Raw genomic sequence first — 12,668 nt, 5'->3', positions numbered from 1 at the left:
GTCTTGCAGCCTCCGCCAAACTGAGAGTAAGACACATCATCCTGCTGCATTTTATTTCAGTACCACACGCTTCCACACCAATACACATTTGCCTCCATTTCTTAACTGCGGATACCACCTACTGTGGCAGACAGGGCAATGGAAAGTGCAAGGGGCACCTTACCCACTGAAATGTGAAAAGTAATCTAGGGTAATGATTTTCCAAATAATTTGAAAGAGAATTCCAATCTTGGTGGCATCTAATTGATTTCACTTATGACCCCCTAGACAGTAAAGCCATCACTTTTGTTTTGACAACACACAATACTCTGGGGCACAATCGTTGTGCTGGGATTGATCACTATGGAACTGTACTGTGTTAGAACACAAGAGTATGGGCCCAACAAAACAGGAACATGTAGCAACCTGTTGATGCCAACACACGTCATATGGGAACAAGAATGATTTGTTACAGTAGAAACAGCAGGGCCCAAAATGTGCAGCCCATAAGGCAAATCATATCCTAGGCTGCACCAAGAGGAGTGTGGCCACTAGGGCAAGAGAGGTAATTCCCCTTCACTCTGCTCTTGTGAGACCCCACCTTGAATACTGCATCCAGTTCTAGTCTCCCCATCATACAGACACAAGAGCTGTTTGAGTGAGTCCAGAGAAGGACCACAAAGATGATCCACGGGCTGCAAAACCTCAACAGGCGCATGTCCTCTATGTGTTTGTCTCTCTGGCGCCTGGGCAAGTAATTCTAAATTAATTCTATTTTCCTTTGTATGTTTTTTTCCTGTAGCAAGAGTGAACCTTGCCACTGAAGTAACACTCCACATTAAAGTAACTTTGATCGTGACTAAGTGATCTAAATCATTCATCCAAAACAATACTGATGCAGTCAGCAGGAAACTGAATCAGGATCCATGCAAACACTGCTGTGCTCAGCTACAGCAACAGCAGAGATAGATTAAGCATGAAATTGCTTGCAAGATATAACCCTCTAAACAGGCTACTTACAGTTGACAAGATTAAGATTTCTTCATCTGTAATAGTGCCAAAAAACAGATTGTGCTGAATAATCTTTGGCAACAAAGCAGTTGCAAAAAGGTTCTTCATAATTTACCGCTTCTTCCCTATGACTAGAGACACTAAAAATACTACATAAAGACTACATATATAAAAAAGCAGCACTGACTTTAATCAGTAACCAACTGGTTACACTATCAGAAGAGGGCAGCCAATGACATTTTCCCTTTTTTTTTTTTTTTGGTTAACAAAGGTATGCAGTCTCAAAGGAAACTGCAGCCAAAAACATTTATAGTACCCTCCACCAAGTTATTAGTGCACAAGTACTAGAATATTTCTATTAACACAGGGAAAGTGAGAACAGTCAACTTGTGAGACTAGAATTTTATTGTTCCATAAGCCAATACATAAACATAGACTTGACTTCTGGTAAATATGCTGAATTGTTGATATTAGCTCAAAACTTTCTTGTGCCCAAGAACTCACCTCTTATTTGAGCTTACAGCAATAAAGCTTGTTGAATATTAATTTCTTAATCTTAAATTACTTCCACTGACAGGGAATATTTCTTTTAGACTGAGCTAAACACACTAATTTGGAGAAAAGCTAGAAAGATTAAAGCATAAAACAGCATGGTAAATTTATATTTGGATTTACAGCAAGTCATCCTCAGTTCCTTCTTTCTGTGCCATATGTACAGGCTTGCTACAGATAAGCACTAGCAGCTCTTCTGAAGGATGCAGTTTCATCCACAATACTGGAATTTATTCATGGGGAAAAAAAGACATGCCTCTTGCTATTCAACAGCTTGATAAATCTATTATCAGAACACAGCTATTATATCCAGTCAGCATTTAAGTAAGGAGTTCTCACATGTACTCCTGAATGCTGCAGTTTCCTCACCTTGTCTCCTTCACCTGTCAAACCCAATGCATTTCTGACAACTGCTTAAACCTTTCTGAAACTTCTGCCCAGACAGGAGTCATTACTGCATTTAGTGCTGTACCCCAATTTCTTCAGTTCTTCTTTGTCTCACTAAAATACAATTTTTGCAATCTTAATTGAATCTGATGCATCTCAACAGCATTCAATGAAGTAGCTTGTGTCTCCATCTGCATATGGGATAACGGTTTACAACTTACTTCCTTTGCTATGCAGGAACAGTAAAAAAATAGAGTTGAACTGCTGTCAAACCCATTGAAAAGCAGATACATTATTTTACTCATATATTAAAAAATATTTCCTTTCCCAAAATAATGTACAATTAGAAGCATTTTAAACACAGGGCTGGAAAATATTGACTCTGGATCACATTGCACTGAAACAATACTCTGAAATGCTTTAATCTTCTGACTTGCAGCAAAACTGCTTGAAGCCATGAATTTTTATTTATTATGTGCACTAGGTGGGCTGCCATAGTGGCAAAGACAAGTCTCAGTTTACTTTCTCTTGACACCTCCACCGCCTGCAAGCATGGTGGCCACTCGAATGAAGATGTTCAGTGTATCTGTGTAGATGCCCATGCACCTAGGAAAACAGAAACTGAAGTCAGTGTTGTCGACCAGTACTATTTGGCACTACACACCACACCTTATTTTCAAAAGCCTTCATTATGCACTTGTAACAAAACCCAACTCTGTTTGTCCCCACTGTTCAGTGTCAAAAAGAATGTCTTTTACTCTACCATCTCTGCCAGCAGGTCATAGTTATAGAAACCTTAGGACAGTATACTGTTCACGTGATGTTAAGACATGATCTTCACTGAGTGAATTAACCCCAATCTCCCCATCTTACACTGTTGAAGCTTTTTTATTTGGTGAGAAAGTAGTGAATATTACGTGATCATGAAAGAGTTCATGGTTTTTACCTTCACTCATATTGACAGGTATTTTCAGAAAGCAGCTATAAATTCTCCCAGAAACACTTCAGAAAACAAAAGTACTGTTAAGAAAATAGTGCTGGAAGCATGTGACATCACACATTCAATCCTGATTTTTTCCTCACTTCAGGCAGACTATTTCAGTTTTGAACTCCACTAGCTGTTTTTGCAATTTTAAACACTGTGATTCTTCACATTTAACACCAATGAACTTTTTGAACAGTAAACTGAAGGTCTAGCTGGTTTTAAAACATATTCTGTTACAGATGGAAGCAAATTCTTACAGAGACTTTGAAATCAGCTGTATTAAGACAGAATACTCACGCATTGATTGGATCATATTTTGTTACTCCGTAATATGGAATAGTTTCTGCACGCTTGATAACATGCTGGGTATCGTAGAGCAGGAACATGCCAAAAAGGACCAATCCACCATAAACAGCTACTGAATACAAGCCAGCACCAAAGGCAGAAGTAGGAGGCAAGAACATGGATCCTGGAGAAGAATGAAGAGTAGTTTCAAAGAAAGCTATTGTGTGTATCTGCTACTCTGAGTTGGGTCAAACTTTAGTTACTGCGGCACATGTTCTGAGTATTCGGAATTTTATTCATGGGGATTTTTTGACACCAAGAGGTTAAATACACAAGCTGAAGATGTTACTTGAGGTAACTTGATCCAGTAACTTTGAATGCCCTAGGGAACCATAGAACGTTAGGGGCTGGAAGGGACCTTGAAAGATCAGCTAGTCCAACCCAGTGCCAGAGCAGGTCTCACAGGAATGCATCCAGGTGGGTTTTGAATGTCTCAGAGATTCTGCAACCTCTCCAAGCAGCCTGTTCCAGGGCTCTGTCACCCTCACAGTTAAAAGGTTTTTCCCTATGTTCACATGGAACCTCCTCTGCTCCAGCTTGCACCCATTCCCCCTTGTCCTATCACTGGACATCACTAAGAACCTGGCTCTGTCCTCCTGACACTCACCCTTCACATATTTACAAACATTAATGAGGTCACACCCCAGCCTCCTCTTCTCCAATCTAAAAAGACCCATCTCCCTCAGCCTTTCCTCAAAAGGGAGATGTTCCACTTCATCATTGTTGTGTCTCTGCCTGGACTCTTCCAAGCAGTTCCCTGAGGTCATTCTTGAACTGGACAGTGTTCCAGATGCAGTTTTATCAAGGCAGAGTAGAGGGGCAGGAGAACCTCTCTTGACCTACTAGCCACACTCCTTCTAATACACCCCAGGATGTCATTGGCCACTTCTTGGCCACTGGCTGGCTCATGGTCATCCTGTGTACCTTTTTCTTCATGTGACAGTACTTCTGTCCCTAGGACTAAACAACGCCTAGAAACATATAAGAGAACAAGCAGATCAAGGTCTAAGACCGTATTTACTGTCTTCCCTAGTCACTGGCAGTAACTAAAAATATGAGCCACCACTACCAGCTGTCTGTCAGAACTGTAACTTCATGTTTGTTTTCAAGAACTAATTTAATGGAGTATTTTCTACAGAGCTAGAGTTGCAAGGGAGGGCTACTTAAGGTGAATCTTAATTGGACAGACCAGTTTGCAATTAAACATGAGCTGCATCTTAGCAGCCAAAGTATATAACCCACTTTATCTGACAGTATTAGAAGAGTATTTACCAATTGAAGAAGCAAAAACAAAGCCTAAGCCTATTCCAAGCGGTCCTCCCATGTTCAGAAATTTTTCACTTGGAGCACACATGGCAACAGTTGAGAGCCCTCCAACGATTCCAGCAGTATACCAAGCAGCTCTGACCAGCAAAGGACCACCCAAGAAGGTTAGAGGAGCCACCACTGCACCCATGACACCTAGCCAAAGGCAAACAAAACAGCATGTGTAAGATTTGGAAAAAAGTTCTGGCAAAAATACCACCTGCTAAAACAATTTTATTTTTTTCCAGTCAGGTAACATGGCTCAAACTCACCTATTCACATGATAAAATACCAACACACTTGATTGTGGACCTATCTAGAAAGGAGCACAACAAATTGGCAACCTTAAATTCCACAACCTTCTTTTATCTAGTTCTGTAGAATACTTCAGGGAGCTGGTCTTTGGAAGAAAGCTGAGTAAAAGTAAACATATTGATCTGCTCAAAACAGAGCTGGTAAGAGACACTTAGCATGGACTTATAAACTACCTAATAGCCACAGGAGTGCTTGACACTGAAAAGTAAACCAGATTTCTGCTACAGTAATTAGTTAGGCAAGTAAGCCAGATTTTTTGCTGAGTCTTGTATGAAACCTCTGCCCAGAGTCCAGCATCATCACATTAGGTTAACTTAACAACAATCAGTTTATGTAGCTGATGGGAATGTGCCTATGAAGCTTCAGTTTAATATTAAAATTCCACTTTTCTCAAGTAAAGTTGCCAAATACTTATCTATCCTGTATAGCTCAAGTACAGACAATAGAGCTTACAGAAGCTGTCCTTTACCTTAAAGGTGCCTTTACCGTAAAGTTGAAGTCAGAATCTAGTCATACAGACGCACCGACAGGTCTATATTCTAAACATTAAAATCACATACCTGAATGCATCATCCAAGCCAGATGTTTAGCTGCTGGACTATTTTCATAGGATATGGACCTGACCAACATGCCAGCACCAATCATAGCTGCAAAAGTTGCACCTATTGCCTGTAAAAACAGCATTGCAGAGCTCAGGCTCACATTAGGACATACAGCCTAATCTAAGTCAATGCACAATTCTGGAAAAAGAAAGCAACCTAATTCATAACTAGAGTGTTTTGACAAATTTCCTCCTGTAAAGTTACACATCTTACCTTGCAGTAATTCCCACTTTACTTTTACTCCATCTTCCAAGAATTACAGTTGGTGTTAAGATTGCAACAATCTCTTAGTTATGTAAACTGTGTAAGGCTTCTGCCCCTTACTCTAATCCTCATTAAAAGTACCTGAAAGGTTAGCCTTACTTTTTTCAATACTCCGCTCACTTGCATAAGACTTTTTTTGCTCATGTAGTCATCTTTGACAAACTGTCCAAGTACAGAAGATGCATGTCAGCATGTAATTAGAATCACCCAATCTTAAATCACTATTTATGTAGTCTTTCTGGATAGGGACACTGGTGTAAGTAAAGGTTTGCCTTACTTCCTACCGAGCAATTTACACATCACATTTGGGGGCTTCTCTCAGGATTTTGTTTTATTTTCTTTTCTTTTGGTTTTAATTTTTGTTTTTGTAATGGACTTACCAGCCAGGAGCCTTTGGTCATAAGACTCATGAGTGCTGGAGATCTGCTTACTGCCACAGCAGAGAGTGCTGTCAAGCCAATGCTTCCAGCGAAGTACATGTAAGTAGTGTGGATCCTGTCCTTCACATACTGTGGCCAAATACTGAAAAATAAGCAGTCATACACAGCCGTGCAGTCACCAGTATCAGAGTGAAGACCAACTGAAAACACAGTCAAGCTGTCAAATATTTTAATAGCTACAGGTATTAGGGAGGTTTCATAACAAAGGTGTGGGCTAGTAACTTCTGCCATGAGTCTATCCTACAACAGCAGGCTGAACTTTTACATCTTGCTGGTCTGATGCAACATAGCTGCAAATTACAAAAAATGCTAGTCATAGTTCAACTCTAAGGATAAAGCATAAGGAAAATGGAATAAAAAATGCTTTTTAACTATTGAAGAATAGAGAATGGTTTATATCTAACAAGGTGGTTTAAGGAAAAACATCTAGGAAGTGTGTACTGGACACCAAGTAGCCTGCTGAGCAGCCCACAAATTGCTGAGTCATACTGCAAATTATTACCTGGCATCACAAGACACAAATGTCATTTTAAGAGTTCTAACAATAGCAACAGACCTAGACACAAGTGTGAGCTTCTGCAGTATGATTTGTCCATACTATAGACAGGAAGCTTTCCCTGCTAACATTAAATAAACACAGCGCACATGTTTTCTCGGTTTACTCTTTTGACCCATTACTTCAAGGCTTGTGGATTAAGAAAAATTAGATAGCTCTATCAACCAGCAAGTATTCACTATGAATGCAGACAGTCACTCCCACATATAAATGCCAAGTAAAGCAAAATGTCTCCAGCAATCATTTCTCCCAAGCCCATGTTAATCACTAAGCACCTTTTAAGTCTAATTAACTACATAATTTTGCCACCACATTCTGGATTTTATTGGCCAAAAAGCAACACACCAAAGGTTTAAGCAAATTATATTCCTTAGAGCTAGGCTTATGCCAAGGTAAGTAGCATGCTCGAAGGAGACTGTCTTTCCAACATGCTGCATAAAAGTTTAATACACAGTCTCATAGGAACAGCAGGCAAGGTGGTCTTAACAAATAGGTCTTACAGAAGATTACCCTTCATAAATTATCTGTGGTGCACCTAAGTTTTTATATCCCCTTCACAAATATATTTCAAATTTAGCAAACCCAAGGAACTAACTTAAGTCAACAATCAGTTAAACCTGGACAACTGAAATTTTGCTTTTAGCTAAATGCTTTAAAATCCTGCACAGAGCTGAGGATTTTTCTGCTCAGTGCTTGGAAAAATGTATCTGTACATACAGTTTACAAAGAAAGAGATTCAATTAACACAGAGTAAGTCATCTCACTTACACAGCTCTTTCAATAGCTCCAATCTCACTGGACATGCCCAATCCATAGTAACAGAGAGCACCCAGGCCAACAGCAGCACCTCCAGCAACAATAAATTTTCCCAGGCGATCAGCTGTATAAAGAAAAAGAAAATAAAAATCCACTATCTACTCTCATGAATGCCTTTTCTTGGATATTTAGTAACATCCTCATGAGTTTCACTATATGTGCAATAACTGATCAATGGTAGCCTTTATAAAGCCTCATCTCAAGTCACCGTGTCACCAATTCTTTATAGCTAAGTGTGAAAAACTCTAGATTTGGCTTAGCAACACAACATAGCTTCATGAAAGAAAGCAAGTTAAGAGACCAGATAGTAACATGCCCACGTCAGGCTTACTGGCCTTCCTTGTAGTGACAGGAATTCCAGCACAAAACTTGTTAACAGGTACACCAATAAAAAGGGTTCACCTATCACTTGATTTAATGTAACATTTCACTATACAATTTGCTACAAAACAGAAGGAACACTAGACTTCGTGTCCTTCCCTCTCCGTGATCTGCCCCCAATGCCTGCTCCTTCAAAAAGTCTTTGGTAGCAACAAAATCGGACACCCCTAACAGTTTAAAAAGGATTTACAAAGCTCATGAGCAAAACCACAGGATTTACTACCGGTTTCTAGAGTCTGATTTTAAGACATACTTCCTGTGTGCCACATATAAGATTACTGCTACAAACAAAAATCACAAAATATTGTGATAAATTAAATACAAGCAGCCAAAATCAAATAGCTTCAATGGTGTAACTCTGTTGAAACATGTTATAGCCAAGACACTATCTAGCCAACCCAGGTGCAACCAATTTGTTGATTCAACGCTACTACAGGACATCTTGGTTTCTTTGACTGAACATTGCTGCCTAAAAAAACCCTTTATAACCCACTGAAATACAATCCAGACACAGTGTACTAGCATAAATAGTAAACCAATGTCTTAAATACTGTAACACCTGTACACACAGAAAAATCCTTCCTTTAATCAGTACAGAAGTATATGTAGCAAAGCATTAGCCTACTTTTTAATATCTTCCACCAAGTCTCCATTAAGAGATAAACATTTTGACTTAGCTCTCAACAGCAGGTTAAAGTAGCGACAACAGAAAAATTCTTTGTACAGTGACAAATTAGCAGCTTTAAACTTTACCAGGAAAGACAAGCAGAAAAACTGCCTCCACTCATGTGAGGGACATCACTAAGCAGACTTGTATACTAAACAATATTCTCAGTTTCTTTAATGGCTCTAAGGAAACCAAATCTTGTAAAGTTAATTTTCAAAGATTTTCAATATTTAGAGTAGAACTACTTTACCTTTAAGTGCTGTCTCTGCAGATGGCTCAAATGCTGCTTCTTTGATTTCCTGGCCAAGCTTTCCATGACGTACACCTGTTCTTACTCTGGTGGCATAACACTGTTAAGATTCAGAAACAACACCAGAAAGATCCAATGAAGTAAAACAGAAGGTATTTCTTACCAATTTACTTGCTTCACTTAAAATTATTACACAGTCTCTTATTTATCTGTCTCGCATCTATCTCTCTAAAGACATGAAACAACTCTGCTCAAGGTAAACAACCGAACATAAAGGTTTGGGAAGCTTTGTGAGTAGCATTCACACATTCTAAAAACAGAGAATCAATGCACTGAGTTTCAGATGCTGAAGTTTTCATTATGCATTCTCACTGTACTAAATGAAGCCCTAAAGTGTTAATTTAGAAACAGTCTTATTTTGTAAAACCAAAAAATATTTTGTTTTCTAGGTAAAAAATTCTACCTCTACAAAACTATTCTTGCACAATACTTTCAGACACTAAATTCTGAAAAGCAGCACAAATTCTTTGCTTTCAACTCTAGCCTAGATTTAGATTACAAACCTTGAATGAAGGCCTATAAACGTAAGATTTTTAAAGCTGACAAACTCCAAAATAAATATAGCACACTGCTCTAAGTCTTAGTAAGCTGAAAGAGCAACAAAGTTCTATTTAAGGTCAGAAACAGCTTTTGAAGTTTCCTTATTACTTTTTTTCCCAGAAAGTTCTAAAAAGTCATTTGATCAACCAAGGGCTCACTCTGGACTGCCCCAGGAGGTGGTGGAGTCACTGTCCCTGGAGGTGTTCAAGAGGGGATTGGACGTGGCACTTGGTGCCAAGGTTTAGTCATGAGGTCTGTGGTGACAGGTTGGACTTGATGATCTTTGAGGTCTCTTCCAACCTTGGTGATTCTGAACTGCTAAGATCTAGTTCGACACTTCTTATATAGCACTCACCACAGAGATTAAACCACAGCAAAAGGGAATAAAACACACACATGCACAAAAAACAACCCCCCCAACACATCTGCAAGCATAGGATGCTTGAGACAGTTTTCTATGGTTAAAAAGAAAACACGAAGAATGTGAAAGATTTGCCACTGACACTTTTACCAAGATGATGACAAGGCAGTGATGCTTCCTAAGTCACCTGGGCAGAAAGCAGAAGGGAAACCTCTTCTCTCAATGAAGAGTCTTTATATAACAACAGTCCAGTTTTTTAAAATGCTGGTAAGACTCATGACAGTCCTGCCACAGTTCAGAGATTTTTCTGATCTGGGATAGAGCTCTAAAAATGTATCTGGACTGAAGTCTTTGAAAATAAAGTTTTCAATTTACTGTATTTAAGACTTAGAAATGGGGAGCTAGATGGACAAGAACTTCTGCTCCTCTTAGTGAGGTTCATCCATAATTATTTACCTTTCAATGGGGAAAAAGTCATTGGAATTGAACATATTCTTTCAACTGCTCTTCAACCTTGCTTTCTTTTTTATGGAGTAATACTTCCTTCAGTGAATTAGAGCAGGTACATTAAACAAGTAGAAGGCTCCTAATATTTCAAAACAGGTACTCTGTGCAAAGTGATGCTTTTGGCAAAACACTTAACTCTACAGTATCAGCAGTCAGAATAATTAGAAAGAGACTAATTACCTTACCTGGTTTGGCTGCCACAGCCTGTACGCTTTTATATTGGAGTTCCTCAAAGCAGGAGAAGCCTGACTAATGGTGGGACGGATAGTCTGGCACGATAATGCCCTGAGGCATACTAGCCTAGCAGCCAGCATGGTTGCTTAGATAATGTGTTCCTGAAAAGTGCACATGAAAATATGCTTTATTATTTCTGTTTTTCAAACAAGGCACGCTTACCACTTAACTACACTACATGCAACTTGTTACAGAAACAGTATTAGCATTAGAGCACTGTAGTAAGTGCCAGAGGCCTCTAAAATACGTAGTTCAACTCTTACGTATATTTGTCTGCCGCTTCCCACACAAGACTTCTCTCACAGCTTACTCTAAGTCAGATGGACGTACCACTTTTGTACAGATTACATCAAGACCCTTTATGGGCCTTATGCTTGAATTACAGCAGCAGCTAACTTCCATTTTGAGACCTCTCACTTCACAAGTACTCCGTCCTCCCAACTGGTGTCCAAAAAGATGCTCCAAATTTACATAAACTTCTGCCAAATGAGTGAACATAGTAACACACACAGCAGAAAAAGGTTTAGAGAAATTTTAAGTAGTCTTTTGAATAATTTATTAGCTTTATGGGCATGGCATTGAGTCAAGGTCACAGCCTGGAACATCAGGTCATCTCTTGCAGTTTTGACCAAAGAACTGACAGCAAGAGCAGACACCACTCTGTGTATTAAGTAGGTGGTATTAAAAATGCTAGAAAAACCACTGCTCAAATTACAACGCCCCACCAAGTCCTTGTAGTTACACACATGCTTTAACTATATCCAGCCTCTGATCTCACAAGACACCCCAACTATCAATATATGTTTTTCAAACAACTGTTCTTAGCTTACATGTGCAGCAGCTAATAGGAGTATTCTAAACGAAGGTAGCGTTAAACATTCGTGAGAAACTAGCACTCACAGCATTTGACAACTAGCATTAACCGTAAACAAGTGAAATAAAATAATCCTGCCAGAAAGTCACTTTGCTTTGAAGCATAGCTCTGAAATCTTGGTGGATTTTTTTAAGTGCTAGTATTCTCAGAGACATGTCCTGTTTCTGCCACTAAACCCCTCTTCCACTAGCATAACACAGGTGGCAGGAACTTAGACACAACTCTTTTTATTTATTTTTAACTGATACCTGAAGCACGACTGCTTCAAGCGCTAGAGCAAGAACAAGGACGAACGACGGCAAAGCATTAGTCGCCCCCTCCCCATCTACACTTCAGCACGCTAACTGGCGGATACAGAAGTATGCAAACACCCTGAAGTCACCACTAAAACAAAGCATAAATAAATCCATCACAGCCTACGCAAGCGATGTAGAGCCCCAAGAGGGCAGGGAGGCGGACAGCTTCCCGCCTCAGGCTTAGGCCGAGCCGCGGGCCTTCACTCGCCTTTCGGCACAGGCCAAGCCCGTTTCCGCTCCCCCCGCCCCGCCTCTGCACCCCACCGTGCACCCCAGCGTACCCACCGCAGCCTCCGCCGTCCCCCCACCAAGCCTTTCCCCCGCACCTGCTTGTCCTCCGGCTGCTCAGCCCAACCGCTCCTGCTCCGCCACCGCACGCGTAAGCCCCAAAACTCCCTCGAGACCAGAAGTGACGTCAGATTGCTAGGCCCTGTCACTGGTTTGCTAACCCCACGTGACTCTGGAGCACACAAGTGCCATTGGCTCGAGAACGCCGGGCGAACTGTCCCTCTGTAGCCTGCATGACGGGCCCGCAGCCATCTTTAAAAAGGGCAGGGAAGGTTCTGGAAGTCACCGCAAGCCGGGTCCTGCCTTACGCAATGCTGCATGTCGCAGGCAGTAAATCAGGCGCTGCCCGCGTTGCGGATGCCGCTCCCACCGGGAGGCGGCGGAGCGCCGCCGCCCTTATCACCGTTTACCGGCGGCCGCGGAGAGACCGTGGCGCCGTGTGCAGACGGGGCGCTGCCCGGCGCTGTGCCTCCCTCGCCTCTTTTGTAGGGCAGGGGAGGCGAGGCCAGACTATCCCCCGCGGGGCGAGCTGCGTCTGGCAAAGTTCCGGCCTGGGCTACGCAGATCGCCGCCTCGAAGTCCTAGCTCCCGTGCAGATTTTTAGTGCAGCGCCCTCGGTGCACGCACGTTAGGTCTTGCTTCCCCTCCCCTCC

At 41.1% G+C, this 12,668-nt stretch overlaps 1 protein-coding gene across 1 annotated transcript; it reads right to left on the bottom strand.

Annotated features, from left to right (window-relative positions):
* Nucleotides 1-1,365: 1,365 nt before the first annotated feature.
* GHITM (growth hormone inducible transmembrane protein) lies at nucleotides 1,366-12,134 on the bottom strand. The gene is made up of 9 exons (XM_009901722.2): nucleotides 12,054-12,134; nucleotides 10,509-10,658; nucleotides 8,856-8,955; nucleotides 7,510-7,621; nucleotides 6,126-6,267; nucleotides 5,440-5,548; nucleotides 4,532-4,720; nucleotides 3,212-3,383; nucleotides 1,366-2,535 (listed from the first exon to the last, which is right to left on the bottom strand). Exons 2-9 carry the CDS (start codon nucleotides 10,635-10,637, stop codon nucleotides 2,448-2,450), a joined length of 1,041 nt encoding a protein of 346 aa, XP_009900024.2. The 5' UTR covers nucleotides 10,638-10,658; nucleotides 12,054-12,134; the 3' UTR covers nucleotides 1,366-2,447.
* Between the last annotated feature and the right edge of the window lie 534 nt (nucleotides 12,135-12,668).

Source organism: Dryobates pubescens, chromosome 8, assembly GCF_014839835.1.
Source record: "Dryobates pubescens isolate bDryPub1 chromosome 8, bDryPub1.pri, whole genome shotgun sequence".
Taxonomy (NCBI): domain Eukaryota; kingdom Metazoa; phylum Chordata; class Aves; order Piciformes; family Picidae; genus Dryobates; species Dryobates pubescens.
This window is presented reverse-complemented; position numbering and strand designations above follow the sequence as displayed.